This window comes from Furipterus horrens, unplaced genomic scaffold, assembly GCF_987537825.1.
Source record: "Furipterus horrens unplaced genomic scaffold, mFurHor1.1.pri manual_scaffold_11, whole genome shotgun sequence".
In the NCBI taxonomy this organism is placed as follows: Eukaryota; Metazoa; Chordata; class Mammalia; order Chiroptera; family Furipteridae; genus Furipterus; species Furipterus horrens.
Genome location: NW_028327181.1, coordinates 55573476 through 55588026, shown reverse-complemented (window position 1 = coordinate 55588026; position 14551 = coordinate 55573476). Strand labels below are relative to the sequence as shown.

Here is a 14551-nt window from a genome sequence, read left to right as displayed (position 1 = left end):
TAGATGACTAAGTGACACTATTGAAGAGGACACTGTCAGATCCTCATGAAGACACTGAATTAAAATCTTTTTAAGAAATGAGAGAATGGAAAAAAACTATTCTTCAAGGTCCAAGCTTTTGTTTGGGATATTGGGTTCCCAGATGATTTTTATAGTATTAAAAAAAGTAAGTAACCATGTAAGTAGCCCTTACAGGGATCAAGAATTAGGAACAAGAGTATGATTAATCTGATTCAAAAGTCATATTCTAATTATTAGTTGATATAATGTGTGATTTAAAATATATGTATGCATATAAATTAATAATGTAAACGTTTATATAATCAAACTGGCCAAAAAGTTTTTTAAATTTTCTCAATGATAAAATGATTCACCTCGTATTTAGTTGGTTTATGCTCAGACATCTTATGGTAATATGTTCAAACATAATATGTAGTACATTCATTACAAAGGAAACAAGGTATACTGAGGAAGAAGGCTAAACTAAAGATCTGGTTTAGACACAATCACCAAGCAACAACACTCACTCAGCAAATATTTATTGAGCACCTATGTACTAGATACTATTCTAGACACTGATAAACAAATAAACAAGACTCCTCCTTCATGAAACTTATATTCTAGCAAGGAGAGGAAGGCAGCATACGATAAACATAATAAATAGGTGAATGCTATGTATATTATAAAATATGCACTATGGAAGAAGAAAAAATTGAATAGGATAAAGGTGGTAAGAGGTGAAAGATAGATAGGTTATAATGGTAAATAGGCTGGTCAGGATAGGCCTCGTGAAGAGATATTTATAGTCAAAAATTTGAAGAAGGTGAGGGAGTTTCTCATACACATATAAGGGGGAAAGACATCAAATTATCTAGTACTATATTTTGGTTTATGTCCAAATAATTCCTCTAACAGAAAACATAAAAAGTACTCCTATTACCACAATAATATTAAAGCATCTTGCATTTGGATTCAAATATTTCTAAAGATAAATACATTCCTTTATACCTTTTTCATTTCATTTTCTAAATTTTCCTCCTCTTGACCTTCAGACAGCCTTCTCCTTAAATCAGCTATTTCCCTCTCTGTAGATTCTCGATACTGTGCCCACTGTGCTCGCTCTTGCTCCAGCCGAAGGTGGAACTGGTGCTCATAGTCACGAACTGTTTCTACAAGACATCACCAAATATTTAATGTCTAAGCATTCTGAAAAAAAACAAACATGTTCTGACACACTAAAATTTAAGTAGTTATATTTAAAGCTTTTGCCTAAATTCTGGCAATCTTTTAATTCACTAAAAAAACAAAACAAAAAAAACTAAACTACATTTCTAGTTCTTAAGTGTAGAAATTTTGCTAAGAGCTTTAAATCATCATCTCTAATCTTCAAATAACTCTGTGTCATATTATTTTACAGATGAGGAAAGCTTGGGAAAGGTTACATACTCTGGCCAATGTTTGCTTTTTCTGAGGTTAACTGAGTGTGGAGCAATCATTTTTCAGCCATGAGGCAAAATGAGGTTGAAAACCAAATACTAAGGATGAAGGAATAGAATGAAGGAGCCTAGAACACTGGGAACATCATGGAACCACTGTAACCAGCTATAGATGACCTACCTCTAGATTTCTTTTTCTCTAAGTAAAATCAACTCCTATTTGTGTAATCCACTACAGTCAGCATTGTCAGAGGCTCACAGTAACTCCTTGGTGAGAGCCACAACTTAGAATCAGGGCTTGACTTAACCTGTCTTGGAAATAGCACTAAGGCAAAAATGACACACTACTGCTAAGTTGGAAAAAAAAGTTATTACTATCTCACATTTATAATAAAACTAATTTCAGGAACCCAAAGATTCAGGGACAACATCATTTCAATATCATCGTCTCAGAAAATTCAGAAGTTAATTAAGCACTAGTGCCAACAGCAGGTAAGAGACTAAATTACTATTCTTCCTTTAGACCAAGGGTCACAAGCCAGTAGCCCATAAAGTCTACTCTAACCCACAGGCCATGCTATCATAAACTACAGTGAAAATCTCATATAAAAATCCAAATTTTTCTTAAAAATGAAAAGATATAAGAACACTGGACTGGATGGGTAGTAATGAGTTGGAACTAATAAGTGTAAACAGTACGTTTCCTCTTTGCAAAGGAGGTCTCTCCAGTCCTACATACTCCCTGTGCCCGTACAGCTTTATTCATTGACATTATTTGCCTGACTCCAGTAAGAAAATCCACGTTCAAGCCCTGCTTTAACCCTTATGATGAGCTAGAGTTCTCATTTAAAGCAATATCTTTGTAACACTTTCATTATACTGGGTTGGCCAAAAAGTCTATATGGTTTTTTCCTAAAATAAAAGACACGTTTTTTATTTTCACCAATAACTTTATTGATTTGGATATTCTGTCAGCTATCTCCCTGGTGGTACATGTTGACTGTCCTCAATTAATGCCACACTTTGATTGTTATCAACTTCAACTGGTCCACCTGACCACGGAGCATCGTCCAGCAAAAAGTGTCCAACACAAAATTTCACAAACCACTTCTGACATGTTCGGTCAGCCACAGCACCTTCTCCATTCACTGCACAAATCTTTTTTTTTTTTTCCTATTTCAGTTGCATTTTTACCTTTCTTAAAACAATAAAGCATAATATGCCAAAAATGCTGCTTATTTTCTTCCATCTTCAATATTAAAATGGCAATACAAAATTTCACCAATTTGGTAAAGTATTTTAAAAATATTTTATTTATTTATTTTTAGAGAGACAGGAAGGGAGGGAGAAAGAGAGGAAGAGAAACATCAGTGTGTGGTTGCCTCTCGCACACCCCCAACTGGGGACCTGGCCCGCAACCCAGGCATGTGCCCTGACTGGGAATTGACCCAGTGACCCTTTGGTTCACAGGCTGACACTCGATCCATTGAGCTGATATGACAGCTGTCACAATACAATCTAACAAAATTGTTTCAAATGAAGTTAAAGACAACTAAGGGCTACTAGAGCCATCTTACAGAAAAAAACAAACAAACTTTTTGGCCAGCCCAGTAATCCTCCACGATTAAATTTGTTAAAGATACAGACGATATAGTCATATACAATATGACTGACTTTCCTTTTATTCTGAAGAAGACAGTACATCTTCAAGATGGTAATACATAAAGCCACAAATAAAACTGGAAGTTCTCAATCATCAGAACCAGATCTTAGAAAATCATAAAACAGATCTAACTTTCTTTGCCATTACCTTTCATAACAGCCTGAAGTGAAGCAACTTCTTCTCTCCACTGTCTTTTTACTTCATCTATAGCTTCTTGCTTGGTCGTCTCAGAAACTGTGGCAATGGCCTTAATATTCTCCATCTCTGCTTGGGCTTCCCATAGCTGTGTTCGAAGGTGTCCCAAATCATCTTGTGCAGCTTGTAGCACTGCATTTTGTCTCTTCAAATCCTCTGGAAAAAAGTAAAAGCCTTTCCATTAATGAGGGGCTCACTTATATCAGACTGGCACTGTAATGAAGAAACAAAGCATCCAATTTATAATGGTAACATGTAATGAAGAAGTTAAGCATTAAATTTTTAATGTTAACTTTGAAAATAAAATCATTATAATAAAAGTAAAATTTAAGGTATGCTGGATATCACAAATAAATTATTAATTATGTAATCAGATAAGGATTAAGGCCATGTATGGTTTTAGAGCTAAATTTAAGTTTTTACCCACCGGCTAAATGAGTTTATTTAACCTTTATAACCTCCGTTCTACATCTACAAAAAGGGGATAAAAATTCCCACCTCAGAAGGTTGTTTTAATGATAAAATAATTTATTGAAAATGCTTAGTAGTACAGTACCTTGCACAAGTAAACATTCAGGAAGTGGTTAATAGCCCTGGCTGGTGTGGCTCAGTGGCTTGAGCGCCGGCCTGTGGACCAGAGGGTCGCCAGTTCAATCCCCAGTCGGGGCATGTGCCTGGGTTCTCCCTCCCTTCCCACTCTCTAAAAATATTTTTTTTTTTAAATGGTTAATAAAAGAAACATGGCAATTATTAGATCCAAGTTTTTAAAGTTAGAATTAATTTCTCACCATTCCCTTACCATCTCTTAAATATTATCTGGTGGGCCTATGACATGATTTAAGCCTAGAAAGGACATGTTTGGTTAAACTGTCTTCCAAAAAAGATGAACCTACCAACACTATACAGGGATGTGTCTGCTTTCCGTACCCTTAGCAATAATCACTATTTTCCATTTTCTAAAATTCCTGCCAATGTCATGGGTAGAAAATGGTAACAATTTCAATATTTACTTGCCTATTAACAAAGAGGCTGAGTATCTTTTCATATAATTATTAATGACCAGTATTTCCTCTTTGATGATATTCTTTATATGTGTTTCTAATAAATTGTTTTTCTTCTAATTTGAAAAGTATTTTATATATACTGGATATTAACACTATTTTTTCTTTACATAACTTTTCCCTGTCTGCTTCTGTTTCTCAACTTCTTTTTCTATCTATTGCCATCTAAAAGTTATGAGACATTTATGCAAAAAACTGTTCATCTTTTCAAAGCCATCAATATCCTTTAGAGAGCACAATAACTAAGTCAAGTCAACTAGCCACAATTGGATTTAAGATCTAACTCTACTGCTAAACCAGCTCTATGACTTTAAGGGGATCACAAGCCATTAAGCCAGGATATTGGCAACACCCTTCTGCATAAATTTCTAAGTACTTAAAAAATCAAGTAGATAATATCAAAGTACTTTTAAAAGTTGTGAAGACATTCATGATTACCAAACAATCACAAAAATTAACAATGTGGCAGACTAAATCACAGAGGAGAAAAAAACTAGTCATGCTAATTTTAAATCATTTAAGAAATCTTTAGTCTCTCAAAATCAGTTTCACATCACTTTGTCTCCACTATTAAAATATTATGAAACACTAGCCAGAGACAATGATAAGAACATTAATTGCAGGAAGTAATTATCTAAAGTATCTTGATGGAAAAACAGATATCTAAGAAATTATGGTAAGTGTATGACTAAGAATGACCCAGAAACTGAGTAAAGACATAAAGACATGAAACCACAAAAGAAAAATGTATCTACTCCATATTCTAAAAGTTAAATTGCTTCATATAATCTGAAGTAAAAGAAAAAGCATTATTTCTAAAATACTTCATTCACTTCTGAGAACAATTTTGTCAAGTCTCAAGTTTTAACAATTAACACTTCCTCATGTTAATTATCCCTGCAATTTTTTGACTTATTGGAAATTATTCAAAGCTATTCACTAGCATGTTGTCAATATGAACAGAAAAATCACAAATACCCAGCCTAAACATTAATTTTTGGCATGTTTCCACACAGTTGAAAGCCATAAAAAAAGAAGAAAACTGGCTCCCTAGCTTTTTCATATAAATTTTAGGATCAGCTTGTAAATTTCTACAAAGAAGACAACTGAGATACTAAAAGACATTAATCGCATCAAATCTGTAGATCAGGGTAGTATTGCCAATATTAAATCTTCTGACTTATGAACAAGGTATGTCTTTCCAATTATTTAGTTGTTTTTAAAATCTTTAAATGTGTTTGTTTTTAGAGTGCAAGTTAAGCATTTGTTTTGTTATATTGATTCCTAAGTATATTATTCATTTTGGTTCTATTATAAATGGAATTATTTCTTTAAAATTTATTTTCAGGTTATTAATTGCAAGTATTATAGAAATACAACTGGTTTTTGTACACTGATCTTACATCCTGCAACCTTGCTGAACTTGTATATTAGTTCAAATTGTTTTTAGTGGGTTCCATACAAGTTTATATATTAAAAATGTCATCTGAAAATAGAAATAGCTTTATTTCTCCCTTTCCAATCTGGACTTCTTTTACTGGGGACGGGGGATGAGGGCTAGCTGCCCTGGATAGAACTTCCAGTCCAATGATGAAGAGAAGTGCTGACAGTGGACATTAATGTCATTTTGTGAGGTATTACCGTGTTTATCAAAACCAACCAGGCATCATCTCAAAAAAAAAAAGAAAAAACCACAGACCAACATTCCTTATGCATATAGATGCAAAAATCCTCAGTAATATACTAGCAATCCAAATTCAGCATTCAGAACTATACACCATGAGCAATTTAAATTGTCAGTATTGACAATATGATAAATTTACATCCTTCGCACAGTTTTAAATTTGAAATAAACATAAATATAAAAGCTGGATGATCGCTAGTCTAGAGCAGTGGTTCTCAAACTGTAGTCCTTGGGCTAGCAGTACTGCAGTCACCTATGAGCCTAGTAGAAATGCAAATTCTCAGGCCCCATCTCAACATATCATGTTCTAACAAGCTCTCCTGGTGATTTTTATTCATGTCAATGTTTGAAAGTCACTGGTCTAGAGGGCTGTGATAAACATATCCATATTTTCCTAGTTAGTACCCAAAATGTAAACCCCTTTCCTTACCCTTCAGATTAGGCCTCTCATGGTATGCTCTCATGTATCTGCTTTTTTAAAAACAACTCACAATTACTTAATATCTACTTTCCTCACTAGAACCACATGACTCTTGCTCCCTCTATATACCCAGCACCTGGATACAATGTCTGCCTCATAACAGGTATTAAAAAAAATTATTAATAAATAACTGAACATTTGTTGGATAGATTCAATGAATTATTAGTTTTAATATAACATGGCTAAAGCTATTACTAGAATGCCAACAGTCCTGTGTGTCTGGGGTTATCTCTCAAGTGTTAAGAGAACTGAAAGTCCTGTGTCCCAGAACTATATAGCCCACTACTATATTAAAACCCATTAAGTTTAAAAGACAAGGAAAAATCTGAATAATACATTTTTCAACTTGTTGTTCAATTCCATTCTTAACCCTTACCTCTAAATAACTTTTATTATACAATGTAAGTATAAATAAAATCAAGGTTTACTCAATAACAACATTGTACGCCAAGAAACCTGACATTTTTAAAGCAGTTTTGGTATGGGGGTTAGGGGAGACTTATACACTTACCCTCTTTAGCCAAATATAACTCTTTAAATTTTGCTCTCTTTTGATTAAATTCTTGTTCAAGCTGCTGCTGTGCACGTAAAAATTCTGCATTAATTTTTTCCAATTCTGCTACCCGTTGCTGAAGGGAAACTGGAAAAAAAAAAAAGATACTAGTTAACATATAATAACTTTCATTTCTAAGTTATTACTCGTATTCCAGCTGAACATTTCTATAATGAAACAAGTAGTTAAGCTTCCTATATTCTGGGAAGTCCTAATTTTTTTTTTATAAGACACTTCTATTACATTTAATACACACACCGTATGAAGTGAAAAAGCCTATATAGGGAGAATGACATATGGCAAATTTCCCAAAATACACCTCCTTAAGTCCCTCAGTATATCTGACAGAATTTGTCGATCCACTTCTGGAATTGTTAAATATTAAATTATTTGGGCTAGTTATCCCACAAATGAACCACTATCAATCTTGCTAGCTCCTGGTTCTCTCAAGTATTGTTACAAGCAAAATCTATTAGAACAGCCATATTAAGCCTGAATCACTCTTCCAATTTCAAGATGATCCATTACGATTATACTGAAATCATAACAAAAAAACTCTTTCATATAGAAACGATACAGAACTGTGTATTCTGGATGAACTCTCCATTACAGGGAGATCATCTGGTTTTTTAGATTAATGTAGATTGTGGTATGGCAGGGATTGGGACACATTTTTACTTTATCAGCTCTACAATTTGACCATAGCTGATTAAATTCCTATCCTGACCAAACCCAGAGACTCTTCTGTTTCAAGCAAAGGGTGGGAAACCCAGGAGTCCAACCCTTGACCTCCTCCTTTGCCCAGACAGCAATCCAGACACAAAGCTATGATCCTAATCCCTCCGGGGGATGCCTAGCAGTACTAAGGCCATTGCCTAATTACCTAAACCAGTAGAGGTCCCAGTTCCCTAATACAAGCCGTCCTAGATAATGATAATTTGCCTATAATTTTAACCATAATCTGCAATTATCTCTGAAGGTTCTCCCCACCCTCAACCCATTACTCAATTTAGTTGAGCTTATTTCATAGTACATAGAAAAAAGACAGGAAAAAAATGCACCAATGATTTATCTATTAGAATTAGAAGTATGACTCATTAACTTCTTCCATGTGCTTTTCAAAGTTCTCTACAACTCTTATGATAATAAATAATGAACTAAAACCAATATTTGTTTATTCCCATTATATCTTCAGACTAGCCTCACTACAGATCTAACAATATCGATGCAGTTCATGGCAGAATAGAGAAAATGATCACAGCTTTGAGTTCCATGTCATTAAAGGTAAGGAGTCATTTTGTGGAGCAAATATTAGAGTCTTTAAGTCAAAACAAAAAATGGCATCTGGTCATTTGAACATTTGATAACGTTTGGAAAAAAGAATGGAAAACCCACTGGAACGGGGGAATGTACAGTTATCTCAAATTTACCATTGGAAATCATGAAGGAAACTTATTTATTCTCTGTGTTATTTATTTCTCTTGTATCTTTATGGTCCAATTCCGATTGTTAAATATATTAAACAAGCTTTCCACCTAACACTTTAGTATTATTGGTAACTTTTGATTACTGCCTGAGGTCAAGAAGGCCTCCACTCCTACTTCCACCAAAACACACATACACAAAATACCCATAACTTTCAACATAATATTTATATTTAGAAACTGAAGCTAATAAATCAATCAAAACTAAAGTTCAGCCTTTAAACTTGCAGACACGATTAATTGTGTCTTCACTACTCCCAGCCCTGTCCTGGCTCTGACCCACAGTTCAGATGAAGTCCACACCCACAGGTCTGGCTGCCTCTCTCCAGGCTTCAGGACAGTTTTCAATTCCAAGAATCATGATCCCTTTGAGGATATTGCAAGTAACTCCCTTATTCCCATTTTGTTTTAATTTAAAATTTTTTAATTTATTTCAAGTACTTCTGACAATTTTACAATACAGAAAAAGGCCAAAACAACTGCTTTTTATAAGAATGCCTCTACTGCTACATCTCAAAAAATCAATTCATCTTGCATAAGACAGCAGGAAAGTTTACAAACAGACATATCCTAATGCATTAGCAACCAACTACAAACCAAACTGAAAGTATCTCTCATCACACAAAATGCTCTATTATTTTTCTAACATGTGACTAGTAAGTAGTTCATAGTAATTAGCTAATAGTTGGTTTAAAAATACTTAGCCTGGCATATAGAAAAAAAAATGTTAATGGTAACTATTAGTGATATTTAGTAAATAAAGGAAAAAAGCAGAGTGATCAGGTGACTTTGTATATAGCCACAAAAGACCAGAAGTCACTTCCAATCTCATGATTCTGACTCACTCAGTTCCATACTTATACTTCCAGCTCACACCCTTCCCTATTACTATGTATCTTCAAAACATCATGGACATATTAGTTAAACGTTAATCTTCAACAACAGTAAGCTTTCTATAACTTAGCAGCTGAGAGCTATTAGTATACCACCCTTCATTAAGTATTCCACACATCCTTTATACTGTTCCCTTTATTTGAGTATTAAGGAAAAGGAGAAAACTACCTTATGCAATGGCTACTTTTAATGCTTTTGCAAAAGGAAAAACGAATACTAAAATGGCAATAAATATGCACCTATCAACAAATGAATTAAAAAAACAAAATAGACAAATAACCAGAACAGAAACAGGCTCACAAATACAGAGAACAGTTTAACAGTTGCCAGATGTGAGGGGGGTTCAGGGGATAAGAGAAAACGGTGAAGGAATTAAGAAGTACAAATTGGTAGTTACAGAATAGTCATGGGGATGTAAAATACTGCATAAGGAACATACAATAATATTGTAATAACTATGTATAGTGTCAGATGGGTACAAGATTTATCAGGTTGACCACTTAGTAAGACATATAATGTCTAATAACTGGGCTGTCCCCCTAAAGTTAATATAATATTGTATGTCAACTGTAACTAAAAAATAAAAATTTACATTTTAAAAATGTCTGAATTAAGTAATAACAGAAAGAAGAGAAAAAGAGAACAGAACAATATGGTAAATAAATGAAGGACTCACTAATTCTCAGCTGTATCTCCTTCCCTAATTTTTATATGACTGGGAGAACATATAACTTAAAAATATTTTTCAGCCCTAAGCTGTGTCCCACTACTACATTCTTCTAACATTGTACTAAATTTGATGAAACATAAACAATGGGAGAAGGAAAAAAAGCAGTTCAGGTCAAATATTACTGGAACAAGAATCTTTCTGTTTAAAGATGTTTAATATCCAAAAACACATTTCAAGCAAAAGGGGCGGGGGGGAGTTACTCCAGTGGAACAAAAGAATCTGAACAGCTCCTGAAACTGAGAAGTCTTAACTTGTGTATCACTTGGTTTTAAAATGACACTTTTAAGTAATAGTATCAAGCCAGAAAAATGATATTAATTTAAAAGAACAAGATAGATAATTATTTGCAATACAACATAAACTATGGGAGAAAAAATACAGAAAAAAAGCCTGGAAAAAAATATGCCAAATTATACTGAAGGGCTGCCTCTCTGAAACAAAGGGTAATTAAAAGAAAAAATTACATTGAATGAATTTAAATTAAAGGTAATGAAGTGATTCCTTCTTTTAGTTATAATGATTATAATTTTATCTTATTGCTCTATTTCAATCATTCTGCTCAGTGGTCTTAAAATATTTTAAAATATTAATCACTTTTAAAATTACACTTACATAGGCCTTGGCTGGATAGGTCAGTTTGTTAGAGCAGCAGTCCCCAACCTTTCTGGCATCAGGGACCAATTTTGTGGAAGACAATTTTTCCATGAACGTGGGAGGCAGGGATTGGGATGGGGGGTGGCTTTATAACCTGCCACCAGATGCAGCTTAATTGTCACTTGCCACTCACTGATAGGGTTTTGACATGAGCCTGCAAGCATTTGATTTATTATGGTCTCTGTGCATTCAAGCCTCTCTGCTAATGATAATCCGTATTTGCAGCCACCCCCCAGCGCTAACAGCACCGCCTCGGCTCCGCCTCAGGTCCGCAGGCATCAGATTCTCATACGGACCATGTGCAGCTCACAGTAGGGTTTGCGCTCCCATGAGAATCGAACGCTGCCACTGATCTGACAGGAGGCGGAGCTCAGGTGGTAATGCAAGCGATGGGCAGCTGGGGAGTGGCTGTAAATACAGATGAAGCTTCGATTTCTTATCTCCTGCTGTGCGGCCCAGTTCCAGTCCCTGGTCCAGGGGGGTTGGGGACCCCTGGGTTAGAGCATTGTCCCAACATGCCAAGGTGGTGGGTTGAATCCCACCCAGGTCAGCGCACAAGAATCAACCAATGAATGCACAAATGAGTGGAACAACAAATTGATGCTTCTCTCCCCCTCTTCCTCTCTCTCTCTAAAATCAATTTTTAAAAATGACATTTCTATTTTCCCAGGTCAAGCAATTTGCTAAAATAAATTAATCTTCTTAAAAACATAATCTTTTCAGACTTTTCAAGATGGCAATGGAGTAGGCGGTTCTTGCTCCCAGAACCATACTGGAAACATAACTAAATTGGAAAACAATCACCCTGAATGACCAAGTGAAGAATGACTGAAGAGAAGTTTCAAAACCAAGGATCTGCAGAAGAAGCCACATCAAGGCCGCACCTGCAGAGCAGCTCACATGCTGTAGTCAAGGTTGAGCCTTACAATCAGCCAGCCTGAGGGTCGATTCCCCCACATGAAGGAGCCAACAAAAATCAAGACTCAATTAAAATAGAAGGGTCCACAAAACCCACACAAGAGATGTTCCTAGAGCACCCAGCTCAGAAGATCAAGGAGAATGCACCACTGAGTCCCACAGGACACCTACTACATAAGGCCTCCCAACCAAGACTGGAAGTCAGAGTAGATCTATTTAATACACAGAAACAAATACAAAGAGACAACCAAAGTGGGAAGACAAAGAAAGAGGCCCCAAATGAAAGAACAGGAGGAAATACCAGAAAAAGCTAAATGAAATAGAGGCAAGCAATCTATCAGATATAGAGTTCGAAGTAATGGTTATAAGGATGGAACTGTTTTATACCCAGAGATCCCACTAAGAATCCTGAAATACCGGTTCGAAAGAATATATGCATCCCTATATTCATAGCAGCATTACTTCCAAGATCTGGAGACAGCCCAAGTGCCCATCACTAAATGAGTGAATAAAAAGCTGTGGTACATTTACACAATGGAATACTACTCAGCCATAAAAAGGGAGAAAATCCTACCATTTGCAACAGCATGGATGGATCTAGAGATTATTATGCTAAGTGAAATAAGCCAGTCAAGGAAAGAAAAATACCTTTTGATCTCATTTACATGTGAACTCTGATGAACAAAATAAACTGACAATATAGAAACAGAAGCATGGACACATGGAACAGACTAACAGCGGTTGGAGGGGAGAGAGGCGGGGGCGGATGAAAGAAGGTGAAGGGATTAGCTAAAGAACATAAATTCATAATTCATAGTCACAGACAACAGTGTGGTGATGACCAAAGTGGTGAAGCAGGTGGCCACGCCCTAGTGAATACTAAGGCTCCACCCCACACAACTTAATAGGTGTGCCAAGAAAGGAGTCAAAACAGCTCTACCTACCACACGGAAGCAAACACAGGGAAGCTGCCAAATTGAGGAGACAAAGAAATTATGGCCCAAATGAAAGAACAGAACAAACCCCCAGAAAAAGAACTAAACAAAACAGAGATAGCCAACCTATCAGATGTATAATTCAAAACACTGGTGATCAGGATGCTCAGAGAACTCACTGAGTAAGGCAAAAGCATAAGGGAAGAAATGAAAGCTACACTAAGTGAAATAAAGAAAAACCCACAGAGAATCAACAGTGAAAGGAAGGAAGCTAGGGTTCAATTGAACCACTTGGAACTAAAGAAGAAATAAAGAGTCAACCAGAACAACATGACAAAACAAGAATTCAAAAAAAAAGAGGCTTATTTAGGACTTCCAGCCAAGATGGAGACATAGGTAGACACACTGCATCTCCCTCCAAAATTAAGGAGAAATACAACTACCTCAAAACTAAAAACAACCAAAAGTTCCAGAAAATAGAACTGTCCAACAAAGATATAAGAAGAAATACTTATCCACACAGGTAGGAGGGGCGGAGCTGGGGCAGAGAGGACTCGGTATAGTGGCGACAGCAGTGGCGGTGGCGGCGGCAGCAGCAGGCTGACAGAAAGCGCAGTCACACATTTAAAAAAATCAGGAGAGCCACCTGGGGAGTATTCCCAGCTCCTGACCAGACCTCAAAGCTCATGGTCCCAGCGCCAGGGAAAATCAAGCCTCATTGCTTCTGACTGTACAGACCAGTGGGGGTTGGGGTGGAGGCAGAAATTGCTGGTCTCAGCAGAGTCCCCTTGTTTAAAGGGCCCCCACAGTCCTAGAACATCCGCAGACCCACCCACTCTGGGAGTGGCAGCCAGGGCAGCAGCTAGAGGGGCGCCAGTCCAGTGCAGAAGTGGAAGAGGTGCCTGGAAAAGGGGTGAATGCTGGGCTGGTGGCATTGTTCCCTCTCAGACCCCTCCCCCACATACAGCACCACAACGTGGTGAAACAGGTTGCCCTGTACTGACGAATCACTAAGGCTCTGCCCCTTACAACATAACAGCAGCAACAGCTCTATGTGGGACGCAGAGGCAAACAAACACAGGAGCCTGTCAGAATGAGGAGACAGAGAAGTATGGCCCAAAAGGGGGAATGGACCAAGGTTCCAGTGGGAGAACTAAGCAATGAGGAAATAGCCAACCTAATAGATGAGGAAATAGAAAACCCAGCAGACGCAGAATTCAAAACACTGGTGATAAAGATGCTCACAGGCCTGACAGATATGCTTGAGTACAGTAAACGCATAAGAGAAGAAGTGAAGGCTATGTTAAGTGACACCAAGGAAAATCCACACAAAACCAATTGTGAAGGGAAGGAAACCGGGGTTCAAATCAATGATTTGGAACATAAGGAAGAAAAAAACAGTCAACCAGTGCAGAATGAGGAAGCAAGAACTGAAAAAAATGAAGAAAGCTTCCCATATTTTGCAAAGGAGATGGACATACAGGTCCAGGAAGCACGGATGGTCCCAGGTGATCTGGACCCAGAGGGGACCACACCAGGATGCATCATGATTGAGATGCCAAAGGTGAAAGATAAAGACAGAGTCCTGGGGGCAGCAAGAAAAAGGCGGAGAGTTGCCTACAGGGGGGTGCCTATAGGACTATCAGCTGATTTCTCAGAGGACACTTTGCAGGCAGGAAGGGACTGGAAAAGAGTATTCAATATGATGAAAGGCAACCTGCAACCAGGATTACTCTATCCAGCAAAGCTATCATTTGGAATGGAAGGACAGATGAAGTGCTTCCCAGACAAGGTAAAGCTAAAGGTATTCATCATCACCAAGCCATTATTATGTGAAATGTCAAAGGGATTTACTTAAGAAAA

General features: G+C 36.8%; 1 protein-coding gene across 1 annotated transcript in view; it reads right to left on the bottom strand.

Moving 5' to 3' along the window:
* RABEP1 (rabaptin, RAB GTPase binding effector protein 1) overlaps positions 1-14551 on the bottom strand; it is an 80819-nt gene that overhangs the window by 43418 nt on the left and 22850 nt on the right. Inside the window, exons 2-4 of the mRNA XM_090292723.1 lie at positions 7032-7160; positions 3247-3450; positions 1009-1169 (exon numbers count right to left, since the gene is read on the bottom strand). Of these exons, the coding sequence (XP_090148849.1) occupies positions 1009-1169; positions 3247-3450; positions 7032-7160 (494 nt within the window). The remainder of the gene's footprint in view (positions 1-1008; positions 1170-3246; positions 3451-7031; positions 7161-14551) is intronic.